Source organism: Mauremys reevesii, linkage group 9 (assembly GCF_016161935.1).
Source record: "Mauremys reevesii isolate NIE-2019 linkage group 9, ASM1616193v1, whole genome shotgun sequence".
NCBI classification, from domain to species: domain Eukaryota; kingdom Metazoa; phylum Chordata; order Testudines; family Geoemydidae; genus Mauremys; species Mauremys reevesii.
Window position 1 is genome coordinate 35,677,299 of NC_052631.1, and position 16,066 is coordinate 35,693,364.

At 40.4% G+C, this 16,066-nt stretch overlaps 1 protein-coding gene across 3 annotated transcripts in view; it reads left to right on the top strand.

Annotated features, from left to right (window-relative positions):
* The window catches only part of CUL3 (cullin 3), a 116,643-nt gene that overhangs the window by 80,784 nt on the left and 19,793 nt on the right, over window positions 1-16,066 (top strand). For all 3 annotated transcript variants that reach the window (XM_039488153.1, XM_039488154.1, XM_039488155.1), the window contains 5 exons: window positions 4,084-4,260; window positions 5,992-6,162; window positions 7,328-7,435; window positions 13,676-13,800; window positions 14,117-14,213. In XM_039488153.1, coding sequence (XP_039344087.1) covers window positions 4,084-4,260; window positions 5,992-6,162; window positions 7,328-7,435; window positions 13,676-13,800; window positions 14,117-14,213 — 678 coding nt within the window. The remainder of the gene's footprint in view (window positions 1-4,083; window positions 4,261-5,991; window positions 6,163-7,327; window positions 7,436-13,675; window positions 13,801-14,116; window positions 14,214-16,066) is intronic.

Consider the following 16,066-nt stretch of genomic DNA (forward strand, 5'->3'; position numbering starts at 1 on the left):
AAGTGTAAATATCTCCTAGCCAATGGGAAGGTGGCAGATCTGAATGGGCATATGGGCAGTCCCTCACTCTTGCCATGCATGCGCTCTCACTTCCACTTCCACCCAAAATACCTCTTCCAGGCAGTGTTGCATGCCCTGTTGAGTGTGGGGACAGAGGGGCAATTGCAGAGGCTCTGAAATGCAGCTTTGTAATGTCTGTTTTACTTTAATACTCTATTGTTTTATGGGATGTTTGAAAGAGGGACCTGAATATTAGTAATAGTAATTTTTATCTTGTGTAGAGTTTTTGGTGGTAGTTTTTAATTGTGTATTACGAATTGTATATTGTATGCTACTGTAGAATGCAACAACCATCCAACGGGTGTCTTCTCAAAAAGCAGGACACATTCTCCTTGTTAAGGGATGAGATACTGTTTTTTCCCCTGGAGCTAAAGGAAAGTGATGTGTAGCACCTGGTTTATCAAGGGCACACAAGTTGAGCCAGGAGTCTATTGTCAGCCTTTCCTCTTTTTTTTTTTCCTTTCTTCATAGAGGAAAAAACCTTAGTTTTAAACCCACAAAAAGAATTCTGGAAATGTTCTTATTAAAATTGATTTATTTTCTTCTATAAGCACTCATTTATCTTTTTAAGGAAAACCTGTAGTTGGGGCAATATTGATTTACTTCTTACCCCATGCTTTCTCTGGTGAAAACTGTTGTTTGTTCCTTAAACTCTTAAATTTGTGGGTGTATGGAGAGGATGCTCATTTGCAAATGTCTTGTACTGTATCTAAATGCAAACATTTAGTGTAATTTCCTAATTATCATCGCTATATTAATGTTTTATCTATCAACATGGAATCAAATGACCATATTACTGGTTACTAGTTAAAAGAAGCCATTTGAGTATAAAAATATTAACTAATTAATTCCACAATTAATATTATGTGGCAATGCTTAAGCAACTTCTTTAGCAGACTCAGACAAGAACCAGTTCTCAAAGGATTTAGAAGAAAACACCTTCTTTGATGACCAGATGAGTTTTAAAACTCTAAGAATCGTTTTATCTTAAAAAGCAAAACAAAACATCTATTTTAAAAAAGCTGAAAGACTTTAAAATTCTCCTCTTAACCCCAGTTGTTGTGTATTCCTGGAAAGGAGACATAAGCGAACCTGGATAGACAGAGAAAATAGCATGATTTACTTTGAATTCAAGACTCTTCATGGTCATTAACTTGCCTGTCTCAAAACCACTCTTTAAATTAAATTGATGGATTTATAAGAAACATGCTATTTCATTTAACTCTTGACTGGCTTCTTTTAAGTAACTTAATTAAATACTTTCTTCAGTTTCATAGGAATTAGTTTATAATGGGCAAAGGTAGGTTACAGAAGAGATTATAACTGAAGTTGCTAGTTTTGTTTTTTCTTTTCTGTCTTTTCCTTTATTAATACGTATTCATAATTAGTAGTGAGTAGCTCTTTCGTCTTTGATTGTAGTGTCTCCTATGGCATGGGAACAACTTCATGTGACTAAAATAGTGGGTGTCACATCCCTGGTTGGCATTAAGAGAAACAGTCAAGATTTGTCTTACCATTTCTTTCTGTAGACTATGTACTTTCTTTGTAATTTTGAGGCTAAAATTACTTGGGGTATGTCTACATTATGAAATTAGGTCAATTTAATAGAAGTTTGATACAGTTTGATACAGATACAGTTGATTGTGTGTGTCCCACTAAGCGCATTAAGTCGGTGGTGTGCGTCCACACTACCGAGGCTAGCGTTGACTTTCGGAGTGTTGCACTATGTTAGCTATCCCACAGTTCCCGCAGTCTCCGCCACCCATTGGAATTCTGGGTTGAGCTCCCAATGCCTGATGGGGCAAAAACATTGTCGCGGGTGGTTCTGGGTACATGCCGTCAAGCCCCCCTCCTTCCATCCCTCCCTCCCTCCATGAAAGCAATGGCAAAAAATAGTTTCTTGCCTTTTTTCCTGGGTTACTTGTGCAGACGACATACCGCTGCAAGCATGGAGCCTGCTCAGCTCATTGTCACCATATGTCTCCTGGGTGCTGCTGGCAGACGCGGTACTGCAGTGCTACACAGCAGCTTGCCTTGCCTTGCCTTGAAGACGGCAGATGGTACAATACAACTGCTAGCTGTCATCGTTGTCCCGTGGGTGCTCCTGACCGACCTCAGTTAGGTTGGTCGGTGGCGCCTGGGCAGACATGGTGCTCCTGGCCAGCCTTGGTGAGGTTGGTCGGGGGCTCCTGGACAAAAAATGGGAATGACTCCAAGTCATTCTCTTCTTTAAGTTTCGTCTAACGGAGATTCAGTCCTGCCTGGAATATCATGCCAGCTGGAAGCTTCTGCCTCAGGCTTCTCTCCCAGTCGGCAGCACTGCGCAGTCACGCCTACCTCGTGCTTCCAAGGCTCATGAAGCCTGGACACTAGTAAGGAGCAGTTCAACTATAGGCTGAGCAAGTGCAGAATGGTGGTAGGATGTGCCTTTAGACATTTAAAAGCTCGCTGGTGCAGTTTACTGACTCTGTTAGACCTCAGCTAAACCAATATTCCCATCGTTATTACTGCTTGCTGTGTGCTCCACAATATCTGTGAGAGTAAGGGGGATACGTTTATGGCGGGGTGGGAGGTTGAGGCAAATCGCCTGGCCTCTGATTATGCGCAGCCAGACACCAGGGCTGTTAGAAGAGCACAGCAGGGCACACTGTGCGTCAGAGAAGCTTTGAAAACCAGTTTCATGACTGGCCAGGCTACGGTGTGAAATGTCTGTTTGTTTCTCCTTGATGAAAACCTGCCCCCTTGGTTCACTCTACTTCCCTGTAAGCCAACCGCCCTCTCCCCCCCCCCCTTTGATCTCCACTTGCAGAGGCAATGAAGTCATTGTTGTTTCAAATTCATGCTTTCTATATTCATTGGTCACACAAATGGGGGGATAAATGCCAAGGTAGCCCGGGAGGGGGTGGGGAAGGAGGGAAGCACAGGGGTGGGGTAGTTGTAGGGGCACCCCCTAGAATGGCATGTAGCTCATCATAGAAGCGGCATGTCTGGGGCTCTGACCCAGAGCAGCCGTTTGCCTCTCTGGTTCTTTGGTAGGTGTCACACGGCACTGCTGCGGGTCCCTGTTATAACCTCTGTCCTTCGTGCCCCTGGAGATTTTTTCAAATATTCCAGCATTTCATCTTTTGGAACAGAATTTGGATAGCATGGATTTGTCTTCCCATACAGCGATCAGATGCAGTACCTCCTGTTCGGTCCATGCTGGAGCTCTTTTGCGATTCTGGGACTCCATGGTCACCTGTGCTCAAAAGTTCGTGGAGCTTTTCCAGTCTACCTGGCCAGTGCATCTGAGTTGAGAGTGCTGTCCAGAGCGGTCACAATGGAGCACTCTGGGATAGCTCCCAGAGGCCAATACCGTTGAATTGCATCCACCCTACCCCAAATTTGACCCAGGAGGGTCGATTTCCACGCTAATCCCCTTGTCGGGGAGGAGTACAGAAATCGATTTTAGGAGCCCTTTAAGTCAACAAAAATGGCTTCATCATGTAGACGGGCGCAGGGTAAGATTGACCTAACGCTGCTAAATTCAACCTAAACTCGTAGTGTAGACCAGAGCTTGGTGCTTGACACTTTATAACACCCTTTCCTGCCTATGTTACTGTTCTAAAGTGCTCCACTGCAAAGAATGAATCACAACCAGTAGTACTGAAAAGGCACATTCCCCTAAAATAATAAAATAAAACAAGCAGTTCAATTTTAAAGAAAGATAGATTAAAGCATGTGGTAATATTTCTTGATTAAACAGCCTATTATGATAATCGCACCACCATTAATGCAGCTGTTTTAGTCCAGATATTTGCCAGAGTTTCAGTTTCATCTGACCATAAATTTGAATTACAGCAACTAGAAACATAATTTTAAATCGAAGTAAAGATTCTGAATGATACTGCGAAATATGTAGATAAATGCTAAATTAGCAGAATCTCTGTTTATGGTCTCCTGAAATGCAATACTGGAGTGTAGTTTTCTTACTAGCAGTATTATATCTGTAAAAATAAAATGTTATGCTCTATTTTTCTTAAGGGTTTACTGGATTTGAAGAGTAGGTTTGATCGGTTTCTTCAAGAATCTTTCAATAATGACCGGCTCTTCAAACAAACTATTGCGGGTGACTTTGAGTATTTCCTCAATCTCAACTCTAGGTCTCCAGAGTACCTCTCATTATTTATTGATGATAAGCTGAAAAAAGGAGTCAAGGGAGTAAGTACAAGTTCAATTACAAGACTATACTGAATCTGTGGAAAACAGTAGCAGGTTAAACTAAACTACTTGTCTTTGTATACTTTTATAAAGCATTATGTGAATATGTATGTAATACTTTTTTAAAATGCATTATTACATGGTGCATTTGTGTGCATAATGCTTTAGAGATATAAGTAAAAAAGTTGTCTATCACAAAAGCCTTATAAGCTAAACAGTTAACATACAGACAAAGGATGAGGGGAAAAAATTAGACTCAAGCATGGTAAACAATTGCTCAGTTTTTATTTTTTTGTCTTCAGTTGCATTGTGAACCAAATTAAAATGTTGCATTTAGGCATGAAAGTGTGGGACCAGAGATGGTTAGTGGAGGAAGTCTAGTCAAAAGAATTAAACTTTTAAGAGTAAATTTTTTATTTTTGCTGGACTGTGATCAGTATTACTTGAATATAAAATATTACACAATAAGAATGTATAACAAGCTAAGAGATTTTCCTTTAGAAAAGATGTTACAGCTGACTCAAAAAGACACTGGCCAGCTTTTCTGTTTTATTGACTCTTTCTAATTTGAAAGAAAATAAAGCATAATAGTTTGAAAGATCAATCAGAATGGAAACAAGCACTGACCAGTGTGTTCATTTCCAAACCTTTTTTTAAAAAGTTTTGTTTCAACAAATTTTTAATTAGAGCTGCATATGCTGAGTGTTGCTGACGGCCTTGGTCAGAATTGCTTGCTTTTTATTTTGTAATTGTTTCCTTTAATGTGTTCAGATTGCAAGAAAATCTCTGAGATCTTTATAGCTTATATTTTTGCTAATGCTTCAGAAATTAAATTATTTATAAATTATTTTATCCTATGAAATCTGAAATTTAACCCACTTTCTGTGCAACAGTCAAACTCAATAAAATGCGTTGTGAATGGGTTTTCAGTCTTAATTTAAAATGACATGTCATTTTAGTAGCACTTCTCTTTACTTTGTTTAGAGCTTTTGTAGATATTTAAGTAAAATACTAGTTTTTCCTATTGTATATCACAGCTTTTCCCCTCCTCATTGTCTTTTCTCCATTTTCATACTACTGGGTTTTCTTCTTTGCATGATATGACTGCCCTGCCCTTTGGCCATTTTGCTACCACAATGGTCCCACTTCTGCAAATCTGCAATCATACTTCCCACAGGCGGAATGGAATACTAATTAAGGGAAGCAAATTGCGTTGATAGTATGAATCATAAAAAGAGAGTCTTTAATTTGCCATAGTGGTGATGAGGAAACCCTTAAGGATGCAGCACCTAAATCCAATTAAATGAGACATTATAGCATTAGTACTTCCATACTTTGTCATGGGTACAAACTGATCTAAGGGCTTGTCTATACTTAAAACTTTAGTGTGGACACTACATATGCCAACGGGTGGGGTTGTCCTTTGGTATAGGTAATCCACCTCCCTGAGAGGTGGAAGAATTCTTCCATCAATCTAGTGCTGTCAACACAGGATCTTAGGTCGGCTTGGGTGTGCATTTTTTATATCGCTGACTGACGTAGTTAAACCGACCTAATTTTCTAGTGTAGAGCAGGCCTAACTTTGTCCTGGGTGTGTAACTGGATTGTATGACAGTATTGGTTGGTTGTGTGTGTGCTGGCTGTAGATTACTTTTCCATTACTTTTGGTTGTATAAGAAATATGTACTCGGAGACTAAAAATAGCAAATTAATTGTTTCTTTATTTTATAGCTAACGGAGCAAGAAGTAGAGACTATATTGGATAAGGCAATGGTTCTGTTTAGGTTTATGCAAGAGAAAGATGTTTTTGAACGTTACTATAAACAGCACTTGGCAAGAAGACTTCTTACAAACAAGAGTGTTTCAGATGACTCTGAGAAAAATATGATATCTAAATTAAAGGTAAGATAGCTACCAGCACACAGCTTAGCTCCTTCAAACTGTTCTTAAATTGAGTTTTATTCCTTTATTTCTTTTTCTTTTAATAAATATTTAGTTGACATAAAACCCATTACAATATACTCATTTAAATACCAAATTAAAGTTTTTAATAAATACAGAAAACACTAACCCGCTTTATTTCTATTATTAAAGATTATCTGTCAGAAAAAAGAAGTACTACTACAAAATCAGGGTTGAAGGTCCCATGTTGGGTGGGAGGGCAATTTAGAATATTGAACTTTTGCGGGGAAGAGGGTGGTTCTAAGAAATATCTTCCAGCAAGAAAGTGATTCCAGTGAGGCAGTGTGATCTAGTGGTTTGAGACCAGGAGTTTCACCTTGATCTTATTCCTAACTTTTCCACTGACATACTGTGTAACTTTGCAAAAGATGCTTACCATTTCTGTATCAAAATATTCTCATCTTTTAAATGCCAATAATACTTAACCACCTAAAGCACTTTGAGGTCCTTTGGTGAAAGGTTCTTTGGTAAGTACCAAGTATTATTTCTTATGTATGAATCCTCCTTTCACCCATATGCATTGTAATGGTGATACCATACTAATATCTGAAAACAAACTTACCTTATAGTTTCCTTTACTTCCCTCACACTCAGTAACATGTGGTTTCTAAAATTGTCAATAATCTCACTTCATAACCTATAGCATCCTTAAAAAAACTCTGCTTGTCTAGCGCAAATGAACTTTTTGGATGGATGAATAAACTATTATGATTTTGTTTATCAGTGTCATGGTAAATGACAGGTGAAGTTTATCCCTGTGCTGGTGAATTTTCATGACAGTTTTGCAGTACTATCCTGTACGATAAGAGAGATGGATGCTCAAAAGAAGTATTTAGAAAAAGTGCAGTAGTGTAAGGAGAGATGAGAAAACAGATTTTACCTTATTTATTTGAGTAGGCTTCAGTCCTCACATGCAAAAGAGAACTGCTCTTGCAAGATCTGAAAATGGGCTTGGGGTGGAACTAAGCCAAAGAAAAGTATAGAGAATGTCCTCTCCATGTTTGTCTGGGGCATTCAGTGACTAACTCCAACGTTTCAGGATTTAAGTGTTTGCAGATCCATTTTATAATTATAATACAGCAAATAATTTATTTTTTTTTTGTAGACTGAATGTGGATGTCAATTCACATCTAAACTGGAAGGAATGTTCAGGGATATGAGCATCTCAAACACAACGATGGATGAATTCAGGCAACATCTACAGGCTACAGGGGTAAGAATCATTCAGATCTTTTCTTGTGCTTTTATTTTTACATATAAACACAAACCTGCATTACTAGAGAGATTCTGCATTACTCTTCATTCCCTCACTTCTCTCAACAAAATCAGAACTTTTTAACTTAAATTTTGCAATTTTTTCTTACCCACTCTGAAAATATCTTGATCTTGAGATTTGTTTGAAGCCTGATTTATTACTTTATTGAGTTAAATTACTATTCTTTAAGTCCTCTTGAGTCTTTTACTGCGTCAGTGTTCTTCTAAGTCAGTGGTGGGAAACCTGTGGCCCACGGGCCACATGCGGCCCATCAGGGTAATCCCCTGGCAGGCCGCGAGACAGTTTTCCATTGACTGTCCGTAGGCATGGCCGCCCGCCCGCAGCTGTGGCCGCGGTTCGCCATTCCCGGCCAATGGGAGCTGTGGGAAACGTTGCGGGCTATGCTGGCCACTGCTTCCCACAGCTCCGATTGGCCAGGAATGGCGAACCGTGGCCACTGGGAGCTGCAGGTGCACGGTCAATATAAACAAACTGTCTCGTGGCCCACCAGCGGATTACCCTCATGGGCTGCAGTTTGCCCACCACTGTTCTAAATAGTTGTATGGACTGTCCTCTATAAATGAGTCACACAAATGCAAAACTCAGATTTATGCCAAAACATAATGTAATAATTTAAGTAAAAATTATACAGTGTATTTGCATATACTTAGTACTTGGTAAAAGTAGGAATAATTACAGTGGACATACAGTCTTGTCAATACACCAGTACATGACAAGATTTGAAAAGCTTCATAGCTAAATTTATGAACTGTTAAACTGCTTTACCAGCAGGTGGCGTACACTTACTTGTTGTTGAGGTAAATAGACGGTACATTTTTCATCATCTGTTAGTATTTGAACTCATGAGCTCCACTTTAAAGTTGCAGCTTTGTATGTCACTTTTTCAATAAATGTTTGTGCAACTCTTTGTATTGTCTGTCAGTTCCGTTTTAATTTTTTATCAAGGATTTTTTTTCCAAATTTTTTATCACTGAGTCTTTCTTTTTATCTCATTTTGGTCAAGTTTCTTTTTAGACATCCTAGTTTTTCTTTGTGTTTGGATCTTAATTGGTATGAAATGCTTTGAAGTGTTTAAAGGCTACAGAATTGAGTGTCTGCTCTCTTGAGAGTCAAAGTTTTGTATGAGATCCATCTACTTTGGTGCTCATCCAACAGATAATTAGTTCTTTGGCAGCACTTTGACAAACATGTTTCCAATTTTTATGGGGAGATTTTGATAGTACTAACTCTGTTGAGAGTCGCACATGGCACTGTTCAGATGGTCTTGCTAGTTCTGTTTTATCTGAATGTGTATGAGTTAGATCTTAGAATGTTATTGGAAAAATCATGGAGCAGGTCCTCAAGGAATCACTTCTGAAGCACTTCGAGGAGAGAAAAATGATCAGGAACAGTCAGCATGGATTCACCAAGGGCAAGTCATACCTGACTAACCTAATTGCCTTGTATGATGAGATAACTGGCTCTGTGGATGAGGGGAAAGTAGTGGATGTGTTATTCCTTGACTTTAGCAAAGCTTTTGATACGATCTCCCACAGCATTCTTGCCAGAGAGTTAAGGAAGTATGGGCTGGATGAATGGACTATAAGGTGGATAGAAAGCTGGCTAGATCATCGGGCTCAACAGGTAGTGATCAATGGCTCCATGTCTAGTGGGCAGCCAGTATCTAGCAGAGTGCCCCAAGGGTCGGTCTTGGGGCCGGTTTTGTTCAATATCTTCATTAACAATCTGGAGGATGGCGTGGATTGCACCCTCAGCAAGTTTGCAGATGACACTAAACTGGGAGGAGTGGTAGATACGCTGGAGGGTAGGGATAGGATACAGAATGACCTAGACAAATTGGAGGATTGGGCCAAAAGAAATATGATGAGGTTCAACAAGGACAAATGCAGAGTCCTGTACTCAGGATGGAAGAATCCCATGCACTGCTACAAACTAGGGACCGAGTGGCTAGGCAGCAGTTCTGCAGTAAAGGACTTAGGGGTTACAGTGGACGAGAAGCTGGATATGAGTCAACAGTGTGCCCTTGTTGTCAAGAAGGCTAATGGCATTTTGGGCTGTATAAGTAGGAGCATTGCCAGCAGATTGAGGAAAGTGATAATTCCCCTCTATTCGGCATTGGTGAGGCCTCATCTGGAGTACTGTGTCCAGTTTTGGGCCCCACACTACAAGAAGGATGCGGGAAAAATTGGAAAGAGACCAGCGGAGGGCAACAAAAATGATTAGGGGTCTGGAACACATGACTTCTGAGGCGAGGCTGAGGGAACTGGGATTATTTAGTCTGCAGAAGAGAAGAATGAGGGGGGATTTGATAACTGCTTTCAGCTATCTGAAAGGGGGTTCCAAAGAGGATGGATCTAGACTGTTCTCAGTGATACCAGATGACGGAACAGGTAGTAATGGTCTCAAATTGCAGTGGGGGAGGTTTAGGTTGAATATTAGGAAAAACTTTTTCACTAGGAGGGTGGTGAAGCACTGGAATGGGTTACCTAAGGAGGTGGTGGAATCTCCTTCCTTAGAGGTTTTTAAGGTCAGGCTTGACAAAGCCCTGGTTGGGATGAGTTAGGTGGGTATTGGTCCTACTTTGAGCCGGGGGTTGGACTAGATGACCTCCTGAGGTCCCTTCCAACCCTGATATTCTATGATTCTATAATTGTCACCTATGGTGCACTTTTTAGATATTGACCATATGACCAGCAAAAATTGTTTCCTTCCTAATTCTTTAAAAATAATTTGAGGTGCAGTTTCTGCCTATATGTTACATCAGTGCAAGTAAACAAAACATTTTATGGTGTTTGAAACATTAAAACCATGCATCAGTTTCTGTGTTCTCTGTGACAGCAGTGACTTGAAGGTTACGTTAATCCTTCCATAAAACACACTGCAAGACTTTACTACTTCATTCACTTTTGCTCATTATTAGTTCATGGATCAGTTTCTGGAGACTGTTATTCCTGATACTGGTAGGAACGAGGATGTGCCTTGCGGTGTACTACCTATAGAATGTGTTCATTTTGTTTCATAGATGGTTTGGCATTACAAGCTCCATATTTTTATTTTTGTTTGTAGCAGTCCAAAGTGCTTTGTGATTAACTTTTTTTAAATAACTTAAAATTCACAGTAATTGAAATACAGTAGACAATAATGCTAACAGGCTTCCAAATACTACCAGCTCTCAAATACACAAAGAACCACTGTTCTAGCAGAACAAATCTGTAATAAAAGATGGCACTGGGAAAGGAATCAGGAGTCTTCCTTTATATTACCATTGTGGTGCAAGAAGTTTTAGAGTTTCTATTAATAGCCCTAACGTGTTCTTTTTTTTAAACAACTTTGGTGCACCGGATGCATATGATCCTTCCTAGACAAGAGTGGCATGCCAGCTCTTTCCCATTCAGAATCCAAAAGCCTCATAGATAGATATAAAACTGAGTTAGTAGGTATTCGGAAGGATGATGCAGCTGATGATGCAGCAGTACTTTCTTTCACTGAGAAGCTAAAGTGGGAGAAGTCAAAAGATTATAGAACTTTAGGAATTTTCAAGATTGATGAACCTGAAATCTTGGGTTTTGGAGGTCATGCAGCACAATTCTGCACTTGAAAGACTCTGTCCCTCTGTTAGTCCATGCTACACACATTCTGGTGATAAGAGGAGTCATATGAGACTTGACATTCCTAAAACTTGTTCTAAATTGACTATTTGCCCTTTTATATTTAGCATTGGATCTGTGAGAACCTGAGTGAGCTCAGGCTCTTGTCTATGACTAAGATGTTTCAAAGATTCAGTGGGTAAGAAAGCATACTCTTCTTTCCAGATATGATGTTGCAGTTCCACTATATTCAGTAAACATATTTTCCATACCCTCATGCCCATTCTGATTCCACAGTTCATAAGCTAGGCATTATCTGGAACAAATAAAAATATTTCGATTTAATGCAACTTTTTCTGTTGATGGTATGCATTGGGTTAACATTCAAGGGTATGTCTGCACTGTGATAGTAGACCTATGGCACAGCTGTGGCTGGCCCAGGTCAGTTGACTTATGTTCACGGGGCGCAAGGTATGGGGCTATAAAATTGCAGTGTAGAAATTTGGGCTCCAGCCTAAGCCTGAACATCCACACTGCGATTTCATAGCCCCCCAAGCCTGTCAACTGACCTGGCTCTGAGACTTGGTGCTGTGGGGTTTTTTTAACCTCAGTGTAGACGTACCCATCTCCAGGATGATTGACTACATTTCTCCGAACATCAGTGTCATGTTAAGGCTCATGAAATAATAAGCATGTCAGTGACATTGGATGGCCTTTGGTTCACTCTGGAGAAACCTCAATACAGTTCTTTATGTATATTTGTAAAATATTGTTTTAGATTGTTATCTTGAATCCAGTCTCTGTTAATCCAGTTTCTGGATTGCGTGGCCCAGCTGACTTTTCACCCCTAAGAGGTCTTTAGATGTTAGTTCTAATGTATTTATTAGGTGCATTTTATTCTTCTGATATAAAAATAGCAATCTTAATACTTCTCAGGGATGCTATGTCGCTCTTTAACTTGGGAGGCATCTACTTTTTGTCCAGTGATGATTGTGACTTTTTTTACTTTAATCTGATCCACTCTAATGCTGTATATTAGTTTTTGTAGTCTGTAAGAACCTGGATCTGTGTATAATTATACTTTTTCTTTGTAAGAGAAGAAAATTACTTACCTATAAGCATGTTCTTTGGAGGTATTAATTATAAGCCCTCATTAACCCACCTCATTTCCCTGTGGAAGCTGGCGATACACTCAGTTATAAGTTTGGCACTGTGGAATTTAGTTGACACTTTTTGACAATTATACCTTGATTTCAAATAGATGTATGCCACCTGCTGATGAGACCGTTATAATAGCTTAGAACAGAGATGGGCAAACTATGGCCCGCGGGCCGGATCCGGCCCTTCAGGGCTTTGGATCCAGCCCGCGGGATTACCCCTGGTGGTGCTGCGGGCCCGGCGCTGCTCTCAGAAGCAGCCCCTGGGCCGGGAGGCAAAGGGCTCCATGTGCGCACGCAGAGCCCTCTCCCCCCCCCCCCCCCAAGGGGCCGCAGCACTTCCTGGAGTGGCGTGGGGACAGGGCAGGCATGAAGGGAGCCTGCCCTGGCCCTGGTGTGCGCCTCTGCCACCCCGGAGCCACTTTAGGTAAGCGGCACCGGGCTGGAGCTCAAACCCCTCCTGCCCCCCACCCCCCAACTTCCTGCCCTAAGCCCTCTGCCTGTACCTCGCACCCCTCCTGCACCCCAACTCCCTGCCCTGAGCCCCGTCCTGCACTCCACACCCCTCCTGTACCCCAACCCCCTTCCCTGAGCCTCCTCTTACACTCTGCACCCCTTCTCTGCCCCAATCCCTTGTCCTGAGCCCCTTCCTCCACATCCCGCTCTCCACCCCCCCTGCCCCGGCCCTGCATACAATTTCCTCACCCAGATGTGGCCCTCGCCCCAAAGTTTGCCCACCCCTGGCTTAGAACATCAGCTGTAGAGTGTTCCAAGCCTGTGTGAATACCTATGTTAATAACTACCTTCAGAGAACAAGTGTTAAAGCCACATAATTTTTTCAGGTTGAGCAAGAAGCCAGTCCTTTACATAAAACAATGGGAAAACGTGCAGATGATTTCTGCTGTAAAATTCCAGAGGGAATGGCAGAAAAAACTCTTATTGCTTAGTGTTGAATGTCAAACTGTTGCTTATACTTTTCTGCCAGAGGGCAAGTACAAAAACTGTTACTTTGCAATTCATATTGTTAGCAACACAGCATATACTTTTTTTTCCTATCCAGTCAGTCATATTGGAAACAGAATAAAAGCAGAAGGCAAAATATGACACATTTTACCCTGTAATGCATCTGACCTTGTAAAGCTCGGAATTTCAGAATTACTGTTTATTATCATGAATACTGAGCAGTTGCATAGCATTTTTTACATTGTCATACTCTGTATAGTCTTAAATTGCCATATGGGAACAATGTGAGCTTTTTGGCTCCTGCTACAGTGAGGATGAATTTAATTGGTGCAGCTCAGAAAGAATGGCAGCTGCAATTTCTCCTTAGCCTTTGGAAAGTAAAAAATAGAAAGTCTAATTATACCATAGGAGAAATGGAGAACACTGTCCTGTTTTAAAACGGTGGATGTCTTCTTCCAATGTTGCTGTAGGTCTCATTAGGTGGTGTTGATCTCACAGTGCGGGTTCTCACAACAGGCTACTGGCCTACTCAGTCAGCCACACCAAAGTGCAACATCCCTCCAGCCCCCAGACATGCTTTTGAAGTATTTAGAAGGTATGTATTAAATCAGGCCTTGTATTTTTAAAACAGTGGATACAGTAAATATACTTTTGTGAGTATTAAAGGCATATTAGAGAGCTGCTTTGTTCTTTTGGGGGCAAACTAGAAAACCAACTACTCACTACTTGTTTTTTTGTTTCAGATGAGACCTTAACCTCAATTTAACTTTTTTTTTTTAAGAGTAACTGTTACACTTACTACAATACATCCTAAAGAGTTCAAAATTTTCTATGTATGTAAAGTGCTTTTGGATCATCTGTATAAAATGTGCTGTATAAATATGTAAATTTTCGTTTTAATTGTCTCATAGATTTTATTTAGCCAAACACAGTGGTCGACAGCTGACGCTCCAGCATCACATGGGTTCAGCAGATCTCAATGCCACCTTCTATGGACCTGTTAAAAAGGTAAATGTCTGTATTCTGAAAGTGTTATGGTTTAATCCTAAAAATTTTTTGTAAATGTAAAGATAAATTTGTAATCAGTTTTGGATTTTCTTAGCTATAAATTAAACTGCCAGTATGGGACATAAGTACAAGTTTAAAAAAAAAAATCTATCCCTTTTTTTTAAAATTCAACTCTTACCTTGGCAACAGTTTGGAGTATACTTACAAGCATACATTCTATAATCCTGAATCAAATTTGAAACTCCCCAACCTGTTGGTTTAATTAAATCATAGGATGATAATGGACTCCTAAACTTTAAGGTCAGAAGAGACCATCATGATCATCTAGTCTGACCTCCTGCACATTGCAGGTCACGGAATCTCACCCACAGACTCCTGTAATAGATCCCTAGCCCCTGGCTGAGTTACTGAAGTTTTCAAATCATGAATTAAAGAGTTCAAGTTACAGAAAATCCACCATTTATACTAGTTTAAACCTGCAAATGACCTGTTCCCTGTACTGCAGAGGAAGGTGAAAACCCCCCAGGGTCTCTGACAATCTGATCTATGTTAAAATTCCTTCCTGACCCCAAATATGGCCCTCAGTTAGACCCTGAGCATGTGGGCAAGACCCATCAGCCAGATAGCTGGGAAAGAATTCGCTGTAGTAACTCAGAGCCCTCCCCATCTAATGTCCCATTACCAGCCGTTGGAGATATTTGCTGCTATCAGATGCAGATCAGCTACATGCCATTGTGGGCAGTTTCATCATTACCATCCCCTCCATAAACTTATCAAGCTCAGTCTTTAAGCCAGTTAAGTTTTTTGCTACCAATATGCCCCTTGGACGTCTGTTCCAGAACTTTACTCTGATGATTAGAAACCTTCGTCTAATTTCAAGCCTAAACATGTTGATGGCCAGTGTATATCCATTTATTCTTGTGTCCACATTGGTGCTTAACTTAAATAACTTCTCACCCTCCCCGGTATTTATCCCTTTGATGTATTTATAGAGAGCAATCATATCTTCCCCCAAGCCTTTGTTTGGTTAGTCTAAATAAGCCAAGCTCTTTGAGTCTCCTCTCATAAGGTAGGTTTTCCATTCCTCAGATCATCCTAATAGCCCTTCTCTGCACCGGTTCCTGTTTCATTTAATCTTTCCTAAACATGGGAGACCAGAATTGCACACAATATCCCTGATGAGGTCTCACCAGTGCCTGGTGTAATGGTACTAACAGTTCCCTGTCTCTACTGGAAATACCTAGCCTGATGCACCCTAGGACTTCATTAGCCTTTTTCTCAACTGCATCACATTGACGGCTCATAGTCATCCTGTGATCAAATAAGACACTAAAGTCTTTGTCCTCCTCTATCACTTCCAACTGATACACCCCCAGCTTAGAGCAGAAATTCTTATTGTTAGTCCCTAAATGCATGACCTTGCAATTTGCGCTGTTAAATTTCATCCCATTTCTACTACTCCAGTTTACAAGGTCATCCAGATCATCTTGTGTGATAGTCCGGTCCTCCTCTGTATTGGAAATACCTCCCAACTTCGTTTCATCTGCAAATGTTATTAGCACAAACACACTTTTTCCGCCAAGGTCAGTAATAAAAATGTTAAATAAGCTAGGTCCCAAGACTGATCCCTGAGGAACTCCCTTATAACCTCCCTCCAACCTGACAGTTCACTTTCTGTATGTCCCGTTGTAGTGTCTCCTTTAACCAGTTCCTTATCCACCTTTTAATTCTCATATTAATCCTCATCCTCTCCAATTTAATTAATTATTTCCCATTTGGAACTGTATCAAATGCCTTACTGAAATCCAGGTAGATTAGATCTACTGTGTTTCCTTTGTCTAAAAAATCAGTTA